This window comes from Astyanax mexicanus, chromosome 1, assembly GCF_023375975.1.
Source record: "Astyanax mexicanus isolate ESR-SI-001 chromosome 1, AstMex3_surface, whole genome shotgun sequence".
Classification (NCBI taxonomy): domain Eukaryota; kingdom Metazoa; phylum Chordata; class Actinopteri; order Characiformes; family Acestrorhamphidae; genus Astyanax; species Astyanax mexicanus.
Genome location: NC_064408.1, coordinates 119949182 through 119965555, shown reverse-complemented (window position 1 = coordinate 119965555; position 16374 = coordinate 119949182). Strand labels below are relative to the sequence as shown.

Sequence of the window (16374 nt, the reverse complement as noted above, 5' to 3'; positions counted from 1 at the left end):
TCAGTGTGAAAACACAGCTTGTGAGCAAGTTTGTCATTCTGTACACAAGGATGCGGAATTACTTTCACTGAACAGGTTTAACTTGTAAAGCCCCACCTAAATCTTTTTTTTTTTTTTGATCTGATATAAACTGTAGTGGAGTAACTCACTATCAGACAGTTTTTAACTATTTTAGTTAAGTTAGATTGTGATACAGTACCTGTACTTTCACTATAGTACAGATTCTACTCTTTTTATTGAGTTAGATTGTGATGCAGTACCTGTACTTTCACTATAGTACAGTTTCTGCTCTTTTAATTGAGTTAGCTTGTGATACAGTACCTGTACTTTCACTATAGTACAGTTTCTGCTCTTTTAATTGAGTTAGATGGTGATACAGTACCTGTATTTTCCCTATAGTGCAGTTTCTGCTCTTTTAATTGAGTTAGATTGTGATACAGTACCTGTACTTTCACTATAGTACAGCTTCTGCTCTTTTTATTGAGTTAGATTGTAATACAGTAACTGTACTTTCACTAAATTAAAGTTTCTGCTCTTTTTATTGAGTTAGATTGTGATACAGTACCTGTACTTTCACTATAGAGCACTTTCTGCTATTTTATTTGAGTTAGATTGTGATACAGTACCTGTACTTTCACTATAGTACAGATTCTACTCTTTTTATTGAGTTAGATTGTGATGCAGTACCTGTACTTTCACTATAGTACAGTTTCTGCTCTTTTAATTGAGTTAGCTTGTGATACAGTACCTGTACTTTCACTATAGTACAGTTTCTGCTCTTTTAATTGAGTTAGATGGTGATACAGTACCTGTATTTTCCCTATAGTGCAGTTTCTGCTCTTTTAATTGAGTTAGATTGTGATACAGTACCTGTACTTTCACTATAGTACAGCTTCTGCTCTTTTTATTGAGTTAGATTGTAATACAGTAACTGTACTTTCACTAAATTAAAGTTTCTGCTCTTTTTATTGAGTTAGATTGTGATACAGTACCTGTACTTTCACTATAGAGCACTTTCTGCTATTTTATTTGAGTTAGATTGTGACACAGTACCTGTACTTTCACTATAGTACAGTTTCTGCTATTTTAGTTGAGTTAGATGGTGATACAGTACCTGTACTTTCACTATAGTACAGTTACTGATCGTTTTATTGAGTTAGATTGTGATACAGTACCTGTATATTTACTATCGTAGTTTCTGCTATTTTTATTGAGTTAGATTGTAATGCAGTACTTGTATTTCAACTATAGCACAGTTTCTGCTCTTTTTATTGAGTTAGATTGATACAGTACCTGTACTTTCACTATAGTACAGTTTCTGCTCTTTTTATTGAGTTAGATTGTGATACAGTACCTGTACTTTCACTATAGAGCACTTTCTGCAATTTTTATTGAGTTAGATTGTAATACAGTACCTGTACTTTCACTACCTGTATTTTCATAGTACAGTTTCTGCTCGTTTAATTGAGTTAGCTTGTGATACAGTACCTGTACTTTCACTATAGTACAGTTTCTGCTATTTTAGTTGAGTTAGATGGTGATACAGTACCTGTACTTTCACTATAGTACAGTTTTTGCTCTTTTAATTGAGTTAGATTGTAATGCAGTACTTGTATTTCAACTATCGTACAGTTTTTGCTCTTTTAATTGAGTTAGATTGTAATGCAGTACTTGTATTTCAACTATAGCACAGTTTCTGCTCTTTTTATTGAGTTAGATTGTAATACAGTACCTGCACTTTCCCTATAGTACAGTTTCTGCTCTTTTAATTGAGTTAGATTGTGATACAGTACCTGCACTTTCACTATAGTACAGCTTCTGCTCGTTTAATTGAGTAAGATTGTGTTAATTTCAGCTTTTTTCAGCTTAGATCATCTGAATTTAGCTTGATGACAGAATCAACCAAACAAAACTGTAGTTCTGTTCCTTTCACTTCTGAAAATAATCAATAGAGCCTGTAGTTCTCAGATTTAGACACTAGAGGGAGAAAATCCTCTATAAATCCTACAGTCTGCAGGCTGAAGCCTGAACATTATGTTCTTTAACCCTTGTAGCATCCAGAGTAAAAAAACTACAGTAGCCAACAGTATGTGGACACCTGAAAAATAACACTCTTTAAATGCATTTTGTGGAAATCCAATTTAAAAACTCTGGACATTGATGTGGAGAACTACATTGTGCGGCCTAAAGTATGTGGACAGGTCTCCTTCTGCTAAAATCCATTTTATCCCATTCTTTGTGAATTACAGTCTACAGTAACTAGTAAAAGAAAATCCTTGGAAATAGGATAAAATGAAAGAAACTCAATTTTTAAGTGGTCTATTTTTTCCCCACTTGATATGGAGAACTTCACTTTTTGGCCAAAGAAATGTGGACAGCTAACCAACAAACATCTAATTGGACTTTTTGTACCACCCATTCCAACACCATGGATATTAATATGGAAGACTAAACTATATGACCAAAATCATGTGGACGTCTGACCATCAGCACCTCTATATGTAAAACCATTTAACTACACTATAAGTCCATCTGAACTATTTGGGAATCGCATGTAAAGAACAACAGTATATGGCCTTTATTAAAAAAAATATATATGGACAACTTCACAACATATACTTGGGCTGAATTGGACCTTCCATTTCAAAACCATGGGTTTCAACATGAAAAGCTCTACACTATATGGCCAACAGTATGTAGACAACTGGAAGGGTTTTTCTTTGCCCTGCCTTTACAAAAACATGGACATAAATATGAAAACATACATTATATGGCCAAAAGAATGACTACTATTTTGTGGACCTTCCACTTCCATTCTATAAACATATAAGCATTGCTATGAATAACTAACTAAAATACACTGCCTGGCCAAAAAAAAAGGTCACACTGTAATATTTGGTTGAAGCGTCTTTAACTTTGATTGCGTCACTCATTCAGTGTGACATTTATTCAATAAGCTTCTTTAAATATCACAATTTTTATTTCAATCCAGTGTTGCATTAATTAATTTTTCACCAAGATCTTGCAGCAGCATTGATGATGGTAGAGTCTGACCACTGCACAAAGCAGCTCTTCTCCATCCAGCACATCCCAAAGATTCTCAATGAGGTTAAGATCTGCACTCTGTGGTGAACTCTCTCAATCCATGTGTGAAAATGATGATCTCATGCTCCCTGAACCCTGAACTCTTTCACAATTCCAGTTCCATGAATCCTGAAATTCTTAAGTCTTATCTTGGAATATTCCCGTGATCATCAGGGAAGAAAAAATTGATCCATTGATGGAATACCATTTGGACCTACCATTCCAAACCACAGGGATTATTACACTTTTGCATCATAAAAAATACTAAAAAAATTAAAAAAGCACAAACGGGTCTCAAAAGCAAAGCTTTTTATTGCAAGTATTAGTGAAAGATACACTTCAAACTGAGGCAAAGCAACACTAAAAGGCCATTAAATCTACAGGGAGAGAGAGAGAGAGTTACAAAACATACATAAGAAATACATTTAAAGGTAAAATAAAAAGACCCCTTGGTACATCGGAGAATCTTTGCAACACAGAGAGAGGAAGAGAGAGGGGAAGACAGAGGCATGGAGCTCCGTAAAGGATAAAGGATCCTGAACATTTGTTTGAACATTCGCGAGGGACGTCCTCGTGACGCAAAGGCCTCCGGCGTCGTCCGTCGAGGCTTGAAGGACACTTCGCTGAAAGAGTGCCGGCGCGAGAGTGCTTTGGTTCTTCCTTTAAGGGACGAAACGCTTTGTTTTACGATGAGTGAACACAGTCGTGGAGTCGTTCGGAGTCTGGCGGATGCTGCTTTTTTTTTTTTTTTTTTTTTCCGGAAGCGTAAAGGACGTACGTTGGGACGTTTGGGAGGAGATCTTTTCGCACCGTCCTCGACGCAACAGCGTTTTCACAGTCCTGGTTTGGAATGCTGGAGACTGACGTTTAGTAGTTTTTCAGTAAACTTGACTTGTAAACAATCCTCGGATTTCGGAAAAAAGCTCGTCAAATCCTTTCTTGCTTGAACTCCACGGGAGCTGTATGCCTCCGTCCTCCCTCGCACGAAATTATACTATAGTGGCCGACAAATAGACCTGCGATACATGACATGACGATGTGTTTTGTTGTTGCTGCTGCTGTTGTTGCTGCTGTTGTTGCTTCTTCGTTTTACAGACGAAATGGTGTCTTGTAAATCAGACTGAATCAGTCCCTCTTCATCTTTGTCTTTATCGTAATCGTAATCTTGCTGGACACTACGAGCCATAACCAGGGACTAATATATCATATATATACTGTATATTCACACATCTGGATTTGCTCTTGCAGCACACTTAGTGGTTTTCTTTTATAAAAGAGACGAGACGCCCCCTGGGATGAACCGGCAGGGGCACGGGGACGATGGGCGGGGTTAGTATAATATACATAAGTCTCTATACAACTAAGGCATTAATAAGGAAAAAGGAAAAATCAAAACTCGACAACATACAAAGAATACAGTTAAGGCTGAGGCTCATGTAGTCAAGAGTGGAATGGGACTCATGGATTTGCTTCTTCTTCCTCCTCTCTCTTTTTTTTTTCTCTTTAAAAAGGCTCTGGCACAAAGACGACTGAACTCGAGCACGCGACCACGAACTTCCCGCCCAAAAAATAGCAGAGGGAACTTCTATGGCTGAGAGTTTAGCAGCTCTGGTTTGAAACACGTCAGCTTCTTTATTATATACGTTATTATATTGTAAATTAAAGTGAAGTCAGTGTGGTTCTCTGTCCCCTAAAACCAAGAGACGCAGCACGTGGGGGCGAGAGGAGCTTTCTTTTTTTTGACTCATTGAGAAGTTAAGGGGGGGGAAAGGTAAGACTGGGATTTATCGCCGACATGGCGAACGTCATTAGTGGTGGAGACCAAGCAAGCAAACAAGCGACAAACTCCTGGACAACCTGTTGAAGTTCAGTTCAGTTCCAACTAATGTACGTAGTGCATGGATGGATGGATATTGTAATACTGATATTAAGAACAGCATGGCCAACTGTGCTCTCTCAGACTCCGGCTGCTGATGGCGAAGCAGCAGGACTCGGGATTCAGGGTTGTGATTCTTGGGCCATAGCGTCAGCTGAGCCACTTAAAGACCCAAAATTGTTAAAAATATCATTATTTTGGCCTTTAAGGCTCTAAAACGAGATTTTTCACCAATCATAATGTTTACTGCGAGAATTCTGACCAATCACAGATGGGTCATATGATTGGATTAAAGATTGAGGTTTCACATAATCCAATAAAAGCCATACATTTGAGAGAAAATGGACATAAAAGTCCACTTAATTTTTAACTTAATTTTTTTTAACGGTTCGATACCAATGCATACACTCAAAGAACTAATTTTTAAAAATATCATTATTTTGGTCTTTAAGTCTCTTAAACAAGACTTCTAACCAATCGTAATGGTTACTGCAAGAATTTTGACCAATCAGAGTTAGAGGAGTGGTTGATTATACTACTCCAGATCAGATTGATTATACTGCTCTCAAACATCCCATCCAGAATTTTCCGCTTTTATCAACCCAAAATGAATAACGTTAGTTGGAACTGTAATGTATTTTGTGTACAGGCAGGAATCCAGGAGCTTGACTTGGTAACCACTGATACAAAAGGTGTCCACCTCCAAAAATGTACTATAGATTTCAGAACTTCTCATGAACGTCTATCAATGCCAACTGTACTCATGTGTCTGAGCATAACCAGAGACCAAAGCAGTCCAAAATCCAGTCCAGTTGTGGTGCAGAAGCCTCTTTAGCATAGCTTAGCTTAGCATTTCTCCTGTATCAACAGTTCTATAACAAAACCAGGTTAAAGTTGAGTTGAACCCAATTAGTTGAACCAGGAGGATGTTCACTTTGATTGGGTCAAATTTTGTGGCTTTGCCATATGGAGCCAAATGGTTATTGGAGTTATACCATAGTAACCACCATTGGGAACCATCTGAAGAACATTCCAGCAACTGACTCTTTTTACAAGTATACCACAGAATATCCATTGTTTCTTCCAAAATCAAGAGTATTTAAAAGAGTTTATCATGGTTTTGTGGGAGTAACTCTCTCTCAACTAACCTAGATGCGATTCATGCCTGGCATCAGGTAGGCATGGTGCCAACTGGTTCTAGTTAACCTGCTCCATAGAGTGCTGTTCTACTGAAAATATATACTTTATTGATTAATATTTAATTCATTAGAAGGATAAAAGTCCACAAACATTTGGTCAAAAATGGTTTTCTTCAATGGTGGTGCTCCAAAGAACCATCTAAACTAAGAACTAAGAAAACTCAGGACTGAATCTGGACATAAAGTTTTTAAGGTAGTTTTAGTTTGTATGTTCAGGACATTAATGGGTAATTATGTACCCTCCTTTAGCTCCCCTTCCCCCAAATAATGCTGCCTACACCGCGGACACTCCAGCCGCACTTTAGCACACTCTCAATAAATACACCATAAAATATTTCGCATATATATTTCTAATATATTAAAAAGAAAAAAAAAACATTTAAATAAGACAACAAAATAAAAAGTTGGCTCAACAAAGAAAAAAAAAACGTGTTAAGACACACTCACAAAAAAAAAGTCTTCTTACAATTATTATTCTTTTTAATCTAAAATATTTAAGGATTAAATGTTGTCAGGCATTAAATCTAGCATTATACTGTAATCAAAGCAATATTTGCAGTTTTATCTCATTTAGAATAACGTTTTGCAGCATAACAAGGTGAGTGAGGTGCAGTGTTTTTCGAGATCTCTTGAAGAGAGGTATTTTCCTCCTGGACCGACCAAGCAACCGACTCAACAACCGACCAACCAGCTGACTGACTGACTGACCAATGGGCACCCACGTGACGAAACACACACCACAACTGGAGGGTAGGGAGGAGTATGGGTTGTAAATCTGTAGAAAAAACTAAATCAACTCTGCGTTTCTAAAGCTATGTTCACACAGCAGGTAAAAGTGAACCAACTCTGTGTTTTTTTTAAGGTTGTTCACACTTTCTAATTTTTTAAATGTGAATTATATCCAAAAATCCAAGAGCTCCAGGGGCTGATAGCTAGGGTTTTTGGGTCAGATTGGATTTGGGTCACTTTTATCCGCTGTATAAAAGTATTGTAGGTATTGTAAGCTGTTCAGACTTTTAAATCTGTATCATCAATGTGGCTGATCTAAAATTTTGCTCAAATTTAAGCTGATTTGGGTCGGATTGGATTTGGGCCCTTTTTATCTGCTGTATGAAAGTGTTGTAAGTCACAAGTGAAAAGGATTTGGCTATTCAGACGGAGTCATGTACATTTGTATTGGATTTGCACTGGATTTGTATCAGATTTCCAATGTGGATCATCTGAAAGTAACTTTAGATTTTTACACTCTAGGCAAATTTTGTATTTTGTAACTTTGTATAAGATATGCATTGGATTTGTATTTGTCCAAGTGTAAGTGACTCTAACTGTATGAACGTATAAAAAGTCACAAGAACTCCGGGCGAATTCAGATTTGGCTGTTCAGACTGAATTATGTAACTCTGTATCAGATATGCACTGGATTTCTATCGAAGTTTCACTGTGGATGATCTAAAATGTTCCTCAAATCGAAACTGAAAATGTAATTTTATAGTTTCATTTGGGTCTGATTGGATTTGGGTCACTTTTGTCTGCTGTCTGAACGTAGTGTAGGTCAGAAGTGAACAGTAATAAAAATATCTATATATATTTTTTGCTATCTATATAAGTATAATAAAGTCTAGGGCATTGCACAATAAATAGAGAACGAGTAACTACCCAAAGGGACTTTCTGTCAGGTCGGAAAGCACCCGAGTCCTGCCACAGTGGGTGCCAGGCGTAAACTTTCAGTTCTTGAATGATCGGCCGTATATACAGAGTGGTTGCACACACGCACTCGTACGAGGCCCGAAGTGATCTTCTGCTTATCACCAGTACAGATCTGGAGGAGATGACGGAAAGAGCGGGTTCAGAGGAAACAGAAAGAACGAAGCAGAGAGCGAACCGGCCGTCTGGGCGGCAGCTTTCTGTTTGGGTGGCAGTCTTTGTAAAGTGCTGTGCTAGGCCCTACTGTCCTCCACCTCGCTCAAATATCCCTAATCACCTCTGCCAGCACGTCTATTGGTCCTGACTCCTCTATAACACACTGAAGATAGAGCTCACGAACTGTACGTCCATATACTTGGCATATATTGTCATTGTAATGTCTGAGCGTGCACTGATGCACATCGTCATTTAGAGTCTCTGTACTTAAACAGATAGAAATGTGTATGAAGAAGGTGTGTATGTTGTTTGTGTGGTTGTATACTGTACAGGGGTTGGACAATGAAACTGAAACTCCTGTCATTTTAGTGTGGGATGTTTCATCATGGCTAAATTGGAGCAGCCTGGTGGCCAATCTTCATTAATTACACATTGCACCAGTAAGGGCAGAGTGTGAAGGTTCAATTAGCAGGGTAAGAGCACAGTTTTGCTCAAAATACTGCAATGCACACAACATTATAGGTGACATACCAGAGTTCAAAAGAGCACAAATTGTTGGTGCACATCTTGCTGGCGCATCTGTGACCAAGACAGCAAGTCTTTGTGATGCATCAAGAGCCACGGTATCCAGGGCAATGTCAGCATACCATTAAGAAGGACCAACCACATCCAACAGGATTAACTGTGGACGCTGTAAGAGGAAGCTGTCTGAAAGGGATGGTCGGGTGCTAACCCGGATTGTATCCAAAAAACATAAAACCACGGCTGATCAAATCACGGCAGAATTCAATGTGCACCTCAACTCTCCTGTTTCCACCAGAACTGTCCGTCACCACAATAAATTATTGTGGTCTAAAACCAGGTGTTTCAGTTTCATTGTCCAACCCCTGTATATGTGTGTTTGTGTAGTTGTGTGTGTGAGCGCAACACTTCTCCTCGGCTGTTTGATCTTTGATCTGTCACTTTTAGGCTCGTATTCTTCAGCACCGTCGTGAGGAAAGGCACTTTCTAAGGACTTTTAAGCTCCGCTGTAGATTCTTAACTAACACTCTTTCAACTTCACACTTTCAAAAAAAAAAGAAAAAAAAATTGAGGTTAAAATAATGTTTAAATATTTTATAAACGCTAAAAGACTAAACAACTAAAGAAAACTCAACATCTAAAAGCGTATGGGGAGATATACAAGTCGAGTACGAGTTTTGAGAGTTTTAAGAGTTTTAGGCGATGTCTCGTTTTATTTTTTTTAGTTATCTTCCTTGTAGTTTCATCTCTACCTCCAACGATTCTCCAACAAAACGCAAGTTTGGGGTTCAATCGCTGAAGGGAGGGTACAAAAAAAAAAAAAAAACGCCAGCCAAAAATAAAACAAAACGAAAAAAAATATGTAAAACAAAAATGCTACAACCAAAGCATCTTCTCTTCTTCCGAAGGCATATTTTCAAAATATATATATACACAAACACACACAATAACTGTGCTACTCACTCGTGATCTGCTACCATACTTTCCTGTCAGCATCACAAACCAAACAAAACCTCTGTCCTCGGAGTTCCGTCAGGACAAAATGCACTTAAACCCCGTTTACACCTTGTCACTTTGTGTAACTAGTGTTTGGATTGCATCCTAAAATGTTTTTTCAGGTGCGTCTCAGAACTTCTGAAGTGATTTAGTGATTCGATTTATATTGGTTTTAAATGTGACTCAAACAACCTTCTGAACTGGTTTGAGTTTTGGGATTTGTATTCGTTTTAAATGTTGTCTCAGACCACCTTCTGAAGATGTTTGTTTGCGTGATCTACATTTGTATTGGTTTCAAATGTGTCTCAGACCACCTCCTGAAGTGATTTGTTAAGAAATGTATGTTTCAAATTGATCTGATTTGTCTGTTTCAAATTGATCTCAGACCACCTGCTGAAGGGGTTTGTTAGCCTGATCTGCATTTGCATTGACTTTAAATGTCTCAGACCACATTCTGAAGTAATTTGTTTGATCAGATTTGTATCCGTTTCAAACTGATTTCAAATCACCTTCTGAAGTGGTTTGTTTGAGTGGTCTGCATTTGTATTGGTTTTAAATGTTGATTCAGACCACCCCCTGAAGTGATTTCTTGAGCGATCTCATTCATATCTTTCAAACTGATCTCCGACCACCTTCTGAAGTGTTTGGCTGCGTGATCTGCATTTGTATTGGTTTCACATGTGTCTCAGATCACCTCCTGAAGTGATTTGTTGAGAAATGTATGTTTCAAATTGATCTGATTTGTATGTTTCAAATTGATCTCAGACCACCTATCGAAGTTGTTTGCATTATCTGCATTTGTATTGGCTTTAAATGTCTCAGACCACACTCTGAAGTGTTTTGTTGAGGGATCTGATTTGTATGTTTCAAATTGGTCTCAGACCACCTGCTGAAGGGGTTTGTTTGCATGATCTGCATTTCTATTAACTTTAAATGTCTCAGACCACATTCTGAAGTGATTTCTTGAGGGATCTCATTTATATGTTTCAAATTGATCTCAGACAACCTTCTGAAGTGGTTTGTTGAGTGATCTGCATTTGTCTTGGCTTTAAATGCATCTCAGACCCCTTTCTGAAGTGGTTTGTTTGATTGATTGGATTTGTACTGGTTCTAAATATGCTGCAATTGAGTCTTGGATGTATCTACACTTGTATTTGTTTGTGGTTTGGCCTTATTTAGATACAATCCTGACTCTCAAATCACACAAAGTGACCGGGTGTGAACAGGGACTTGGACAGTAATACCTTTGGCGAGCCAAACATTTTGTTAAAAGGCTACAATCACGTTAAAACCATCTGATGAAGAGATCTGGCTTGTCTGGCGGCTCTTCAATCTCTGAAGCACCAATAGTGGTTCCATTATGGAAAGAGAAAATTCATCAATAAAGACGGTATATTATATTTATAGATATTTATATATATATATACTCTGTCACAAACTTAATCAACCCTAGGCACATGCTCTTTAGAACTCTCGAAAAACACTCCAAAAGCCAACATGCACTAATTCCCGCCCACAAACAGAGTCTGATTAAACCTTAATCTCTATGAGACGTGACTATTGCATCGGTTTTAGTAGCGATAATCTTTGCGTAAAATGAGAATGTTAATATAATCGCTTAGTATATCTCTAGATTAGAATCTATAATTAGCAAAAATAAGTGGCATGGATTGCATAATTCAAAGGTTTACGCTGATTCTGAAAGAAATTCAACATGTACAAAAATGAAAACGCTGCGAATGCTGCAAATGCACACCAACAATGAATAAAAACCAGTGGGGACCGGGTAGCATGATCTCAATTTGCATAATGCTAACTGGCCCCTAGTGGCTTAGACTCAGTATGAGCCACTTTAGCATTTTACTGGCGCTGAAGGGAGGGAAACATGAAGGTTTAGTGCTTCAGGCACTTAGAGGAGCCTCAGCTGAACCACCTGCAGCCTTCAGTCTTCAGCACAACCAAACCAGCGACACCTACATGAGCAAACCGAGCCAAATAATCAACCACGACAAAAATATATATTTATATATATTTATACATAGAGAGAGAGAGAGAGAGAGATATGTAGCCAGCACCATTTAACCATTCCAACCATATTCCTGCTCATACGTCCGTAAGTCAATGCCAATATATCTGGACGGTGGGTCATAAACGAGCCACCTTTTTAGCACCAAGCTTTAATTTCAGCATCGATTAGTGCAGGTTACCGTTCCCTCCTTCATGAAACGGGAAGTGCTTCGGACAGGGCGCGGGAACAGGGGGCGAGGGGAGGCCGTCCGGACACAAAGAATGCTGAAACCCTCGCTCTTCAAGTAAAACAAACTGCAACTAAAATGACTCCACTCTGCCCTCTACTGGCCCTCCAGTGAACAGGGGCAACATCACTCACCAAAGAGCATCCACCTTTAGCGTCCGCGAGGCTATGTTCTGTTCAGACTGCACCCAAATCTGATCCAAATTCTCAAATGTGATCTGTTGAGATGACTGTCCTTACTGTTATTTGATGAGGTTGTTGTTTGTTTTGTTGAAAGTGACACACGAGACTCGTTGAAATCAGATTTGATCTGGCTGTCTACACTATCAAAAATCAATCTGGATCGAATACAGACATGCCAAAAATATGACTCATTGTGGTTACCTGCTGTATAGACTATCTGTATCCAATATAGACATGCTAACAATCTGATTTTATGTGGTTAGTGGCTGTTCAGACTATCAAAGATCAATCTGTACCCAATCTAGATAAGTCGGAAATCTGATTTCTTGTAGTTCCTATTAAAAACCAATCTGTACCTGATCTAGACATGCCTAAAAATCTGATTTCTTGTGGTTACTGGCTATCCAGACTATTAAAAATCAATCTGTACCCAATCTAGACATGCCAAAAATCTGATTTCTTGCAGTTACTGGGTGTCCTCTATGTTACTTGCGAGTGATTGGATCAGATTTGCTCTGGTTTTTGTTGTGTTGCAATCGACATATCTTGATTTTATATGGTTAGTGACTGTTCAGACTAAAAAAATCAATCTGTATCCAATCTAGACATGCCAAAAATCAGATTTCTTGTGGTTACTAGATGTCCAAGCTATCAAAATCTATCTGTACCTAATCGAGACATGCCAAAACTCAGATTTCTTGCAGTTACTGGCTGTCCAGACTAATAAAAATCAATCTGGATCCAATCTAGACATGCTGAAAAACAGATTTTGTTTCGGTTAGTGGTTGTTCAGACTATCACCTGGATACAATAGGCCAAATATCAGATTTGGGCTGGCGGTCTGAACATAGCCTACGAGACGCCATTCACAAGGCCATCATCCACATCATGCTGCCCGTCGCTCTCTCGCCCCCAAACCCCCCCAACCCCCACCCCCATACCCTTAAACAAAGCACACCATCCATCAGTCTTATCAAAGGAACCCGTACAATAGCAGCTAGATCCTTTGTTATGAGTAGGCAGAAGAGGCAGATGATAGTTTCTAGCTTTCTGCCATGCAGAAAAATACAAAAATGAACAAACAAAAAAAAAGCGACCAAAGCTGAGAATTACGGTCAAACAGCTGTAAAAGACAAGATTTCCCCCAATTCTCGAGTTTCTCGATTCCTCTCCCTGATTGGACTCGCGCACCCGCTGCGAGTGCGGCTCCACTGAGAAATGAAAAGAAGCCGAAGGAAAAAGGACACAGCCAAACGACAACCCTGTCAATACTGATCTGTCGAGAAAAATAACGCCCAAATAAAACAAACGAGGAAACATAAAACCAAACAAAAACGAGAAGAAAAAGAAGTTAAGACAGATAGATCATGGCTTACTGCAATCGAATGAAGTGTGTCAGACAGCTAAAACCCTAAAAAATCCTCGATAAACGCTGTGAAAAGAAAGACTTCGGGTTTGGACCGTCACGGCTGTGTGAGAAACTGTGCCCTTGGTCTTAAAATCGTAATCGTAGTCCTAATCCCAACCTCCTAATGCACTGCATGAACTGTTTCCTGAACGTTCTGGACTTAAAAACCATTCAACCTCCTAGAAAAGCAACCGTTTCCAAAACCAGGCACTTGATTTTCCATCCTTATCGAAGAGAGGAGGCCGATCCTCGAAGGAACCCAAAGAAACCCAAAGTACTAGAACTCTATCAGCAGAAAATATATATATATATTTATATATATTTGTATATGTATATATATATTTATAGATATTTATATACACACACACGCATATACGTATCAAATACGACCATGTAAATACGTAAAAAGTGCCGAACATGCGCATCCTTTCAACTTGCATCCAAAACAACAATGCCCTCTGTTTTCGGTTTCCCAGCAAACATGATTATGTGGGGTCACATGGGTGGAACTTGGGTTAGATGGGTTCCAAGTGGGCATGGAGCAGAATGTGGACTTGGTTGGGTTTTGAGAGTGTTTGTACATGTTATAATGTTGGTACTGGAACCCAGATGGGCTTTCCAAATGGGCCCAATCTATACCCTAGAGATGGGGCCTACAAATCCAATATGGCCGACATGGAACCCACAAACAAGTCCTTCTAGTTTCCATTTGGGCTGCCCATACAGGCCCCACATGGGCATGTTATCTGGATTGCTTTTCATCACACAAAAAATCCACAAAATCTCTCATTCAAGTTCTAATGTTGGCCAAGTTTCCAACACCCTCTCAAAATCTGCCGCTTCCCATCGACCCGCCATCTACAAAGCCTTCGTCTGTGCAGGGACACTCAACCCGCCAATGGATTATTGCACTAAAAACCATAATATTATTAATCATCTGTAGAAGATTGAAGAACTTAAGAGCGTGGCCTCTCTCTACGCTTGTGTACATCCGTTTAAAACAAAGAAATAAGAAAAAAAATGTAAAGGTAAAAGTCAAAGAGGGTAGAGATAGGAAACGTTAAAGAAATGCAATCTAAAACCAGGCAAATAAATACTGAGAGGAATTACAAACATTGAAAAACAAACAAAACAAGGAAAAAAAATACAAGAAATCGAAATATATTAAAACACGAATCGCGGATTTTTGCATTGCAGTACATGAGAGCTCACAGACAGTGTTTCTGGACCACGCTAAATTACTGATATTACTCGGCACGAAGCTCGGGGAGAGGCTGTAACAATACGATTCGTTTAAAATTGAAGTGAAGTAAAATAGAATAGAATGAAATTAAAAATTAACTCCCCTTTAGGCAGTTTTTGAAATATTTTTTTTCTTCGGGATTATGTGGCCCTATCGCCTGTAGGTGGCACTTCACTACAGCTTGTGTATTTGTGTGTGCATGTGTGTGTGTGTGTGTTTGTTGAGTTTTTGTGTTGTGTAAGAATATATGAGTGTGTTTGTGTGTGTGTGTGTGTGTGTGTTCGTTTTTATATATTTATAACGCACAACTGGTTCATCACAATTGACACTCATACACGTCTTAAGTCACGATTGGCTACAAAAGTCGGGAGGAAATTAAGAGATAATAAAATTAATAGAAGATTAAGAGAGTAGAATAGAATAAAAAAAGAAAAGAAAAGAAAGGGACTTTGGCTACACCGTCGGATGTCAGATACGGATGTAGAATTAAAAATATAAGGGCCTATTTTCAATCTAGCAGACGACAAACTGTTAAATAACCGTTAAACTAACCGTTAGCTAACCGTTAATCCCTTCACTGACTCGCAGAACCAGCGTCTACGAGACCTGGGGCGGCTTTATGAGGGGTAGAAAGTGCTGCTGTTACAAGCTTGAGGTAAAATGATCAACAGACAGACGGGTGGGGATCAAAAATGAACAAAAAAAAAAAATTAAATAAAAAAACAAACAATAAAAACCCAAAGCAAAACGATTGGCTGGTTCAATATTGCATAATAGTGCTGAGTTTTCAGGTGTGGGTTTAAAGCAGGTGTGCGTTCTCAGGCCAGTTTTGGGGTTGGCACCCCCTCCTTCCTGCCGCACAGTGTCCGGTCCGGATTCAGTGGGCGCTCTCACGGCCGTGGAAATAGACCCTCTGGGACACACGTGTGAGGTGGTGTGAGGTGTGTAAGTGTGTGTGTGTGAGAGTGAGTGTTGTAGTAGTTGGGGCTCTCTCAGGCGAAGTACATGGTCCTCAGGGTGTCGTGATGAATCTGCACAGCTTTGGCCAGAGCCTGGGGGTCCCGGCCGTTACTCTGACCCGATACGTGGCTGCCCTCCGCACTGCAGGAACACACAGAAAATATATTATTAATACATAGAAAAATTATTACTTTTACAATTTTTAACTTTAGATTCAAACTGGATTAAAACTCTTCTATTACTGATTGCAAAAAAAGCTCTATACTATATAATATGATTTATGCAGTCTTAAATTCTTCTATTACTGTCAGACTGTAGAAACTACACACATTAGATACATACTGGAGAGTAAATTAAAGAATATAAAGAGGAGGATTTTTCTGTCTGATTTTGAAAAAGAAAAAAAAAAACTTAAATTTAATGATTATTCATACTGGGTTCAAATTCTGCAAATCTTACTTTTAGACTGTAAAAACTAAACACTCACACTTAAAACTCTGCAATTACAAAAAAAACTATAAATACTTGCAGAAATTTGACCTCAGTATAAATCTGGGCCCAATTAAATTTAACAATAAAAAAAGAGGATTCGTAGTGGATTAAAAATTTTCTGTCAGATAAACTAATTAAATAAATAAAACCCCCTTTTAATTCTGTACAAACTAAACACAGTAGATTTATACTGGATTTAAATTCAGCAGTTCTTATTTTAGAGTGTAAAAACTACACACACTGCAGATTCATACTGGATTCAAATTTTACAATTCATGCAGTACAAACTGCAGAATT

The 16374-nt window shown here is 38.5% G+C and overlaps 1 protein-coding gene and 1 long non-coding RNA gene across 3 annotated transcripts in view; both read right to left on the bottom strand.

Annotated features, from left to right (window-relative positions):
* Positions 1-3378: 3378 nt before the first annotated feature.
* LOC125784411 (uncharacterized) lies at positions 3379-12886 on the bottom strand. The gene is made up of 2 exons (XR_007427204.1): positions 10424-12886; positions 3379-9927 (listed from the first exon to the last, which is right to left on the bottom strand). It is a non-coding gene; the product is annotated as an uncharacterized LOC125784411 (long non-coding RNA).
* Positions 12887-14527: 1641 nt separating this feature from the next.
* The window catches only part of LOC103042221 (protein argonaute-3), an 81887-nt gene continuing 80040 nt past the window's right edge, over positions 14528-16374 (bottom strand). For both annotated transcript variants that reach the window (XM_049467558.1, XM_049467559.1), the window contains exon 19: positions 14528-15726. In XM_049467558.1, coding sequence (XP_049323515.1) covers positions 15618-15726 — 109 coding nt within the window. In that variant the 3' untranslated portion in view covers positions 14528-15617. The remainder of the gene's footprint in view (positions 15727-16374) is intronic.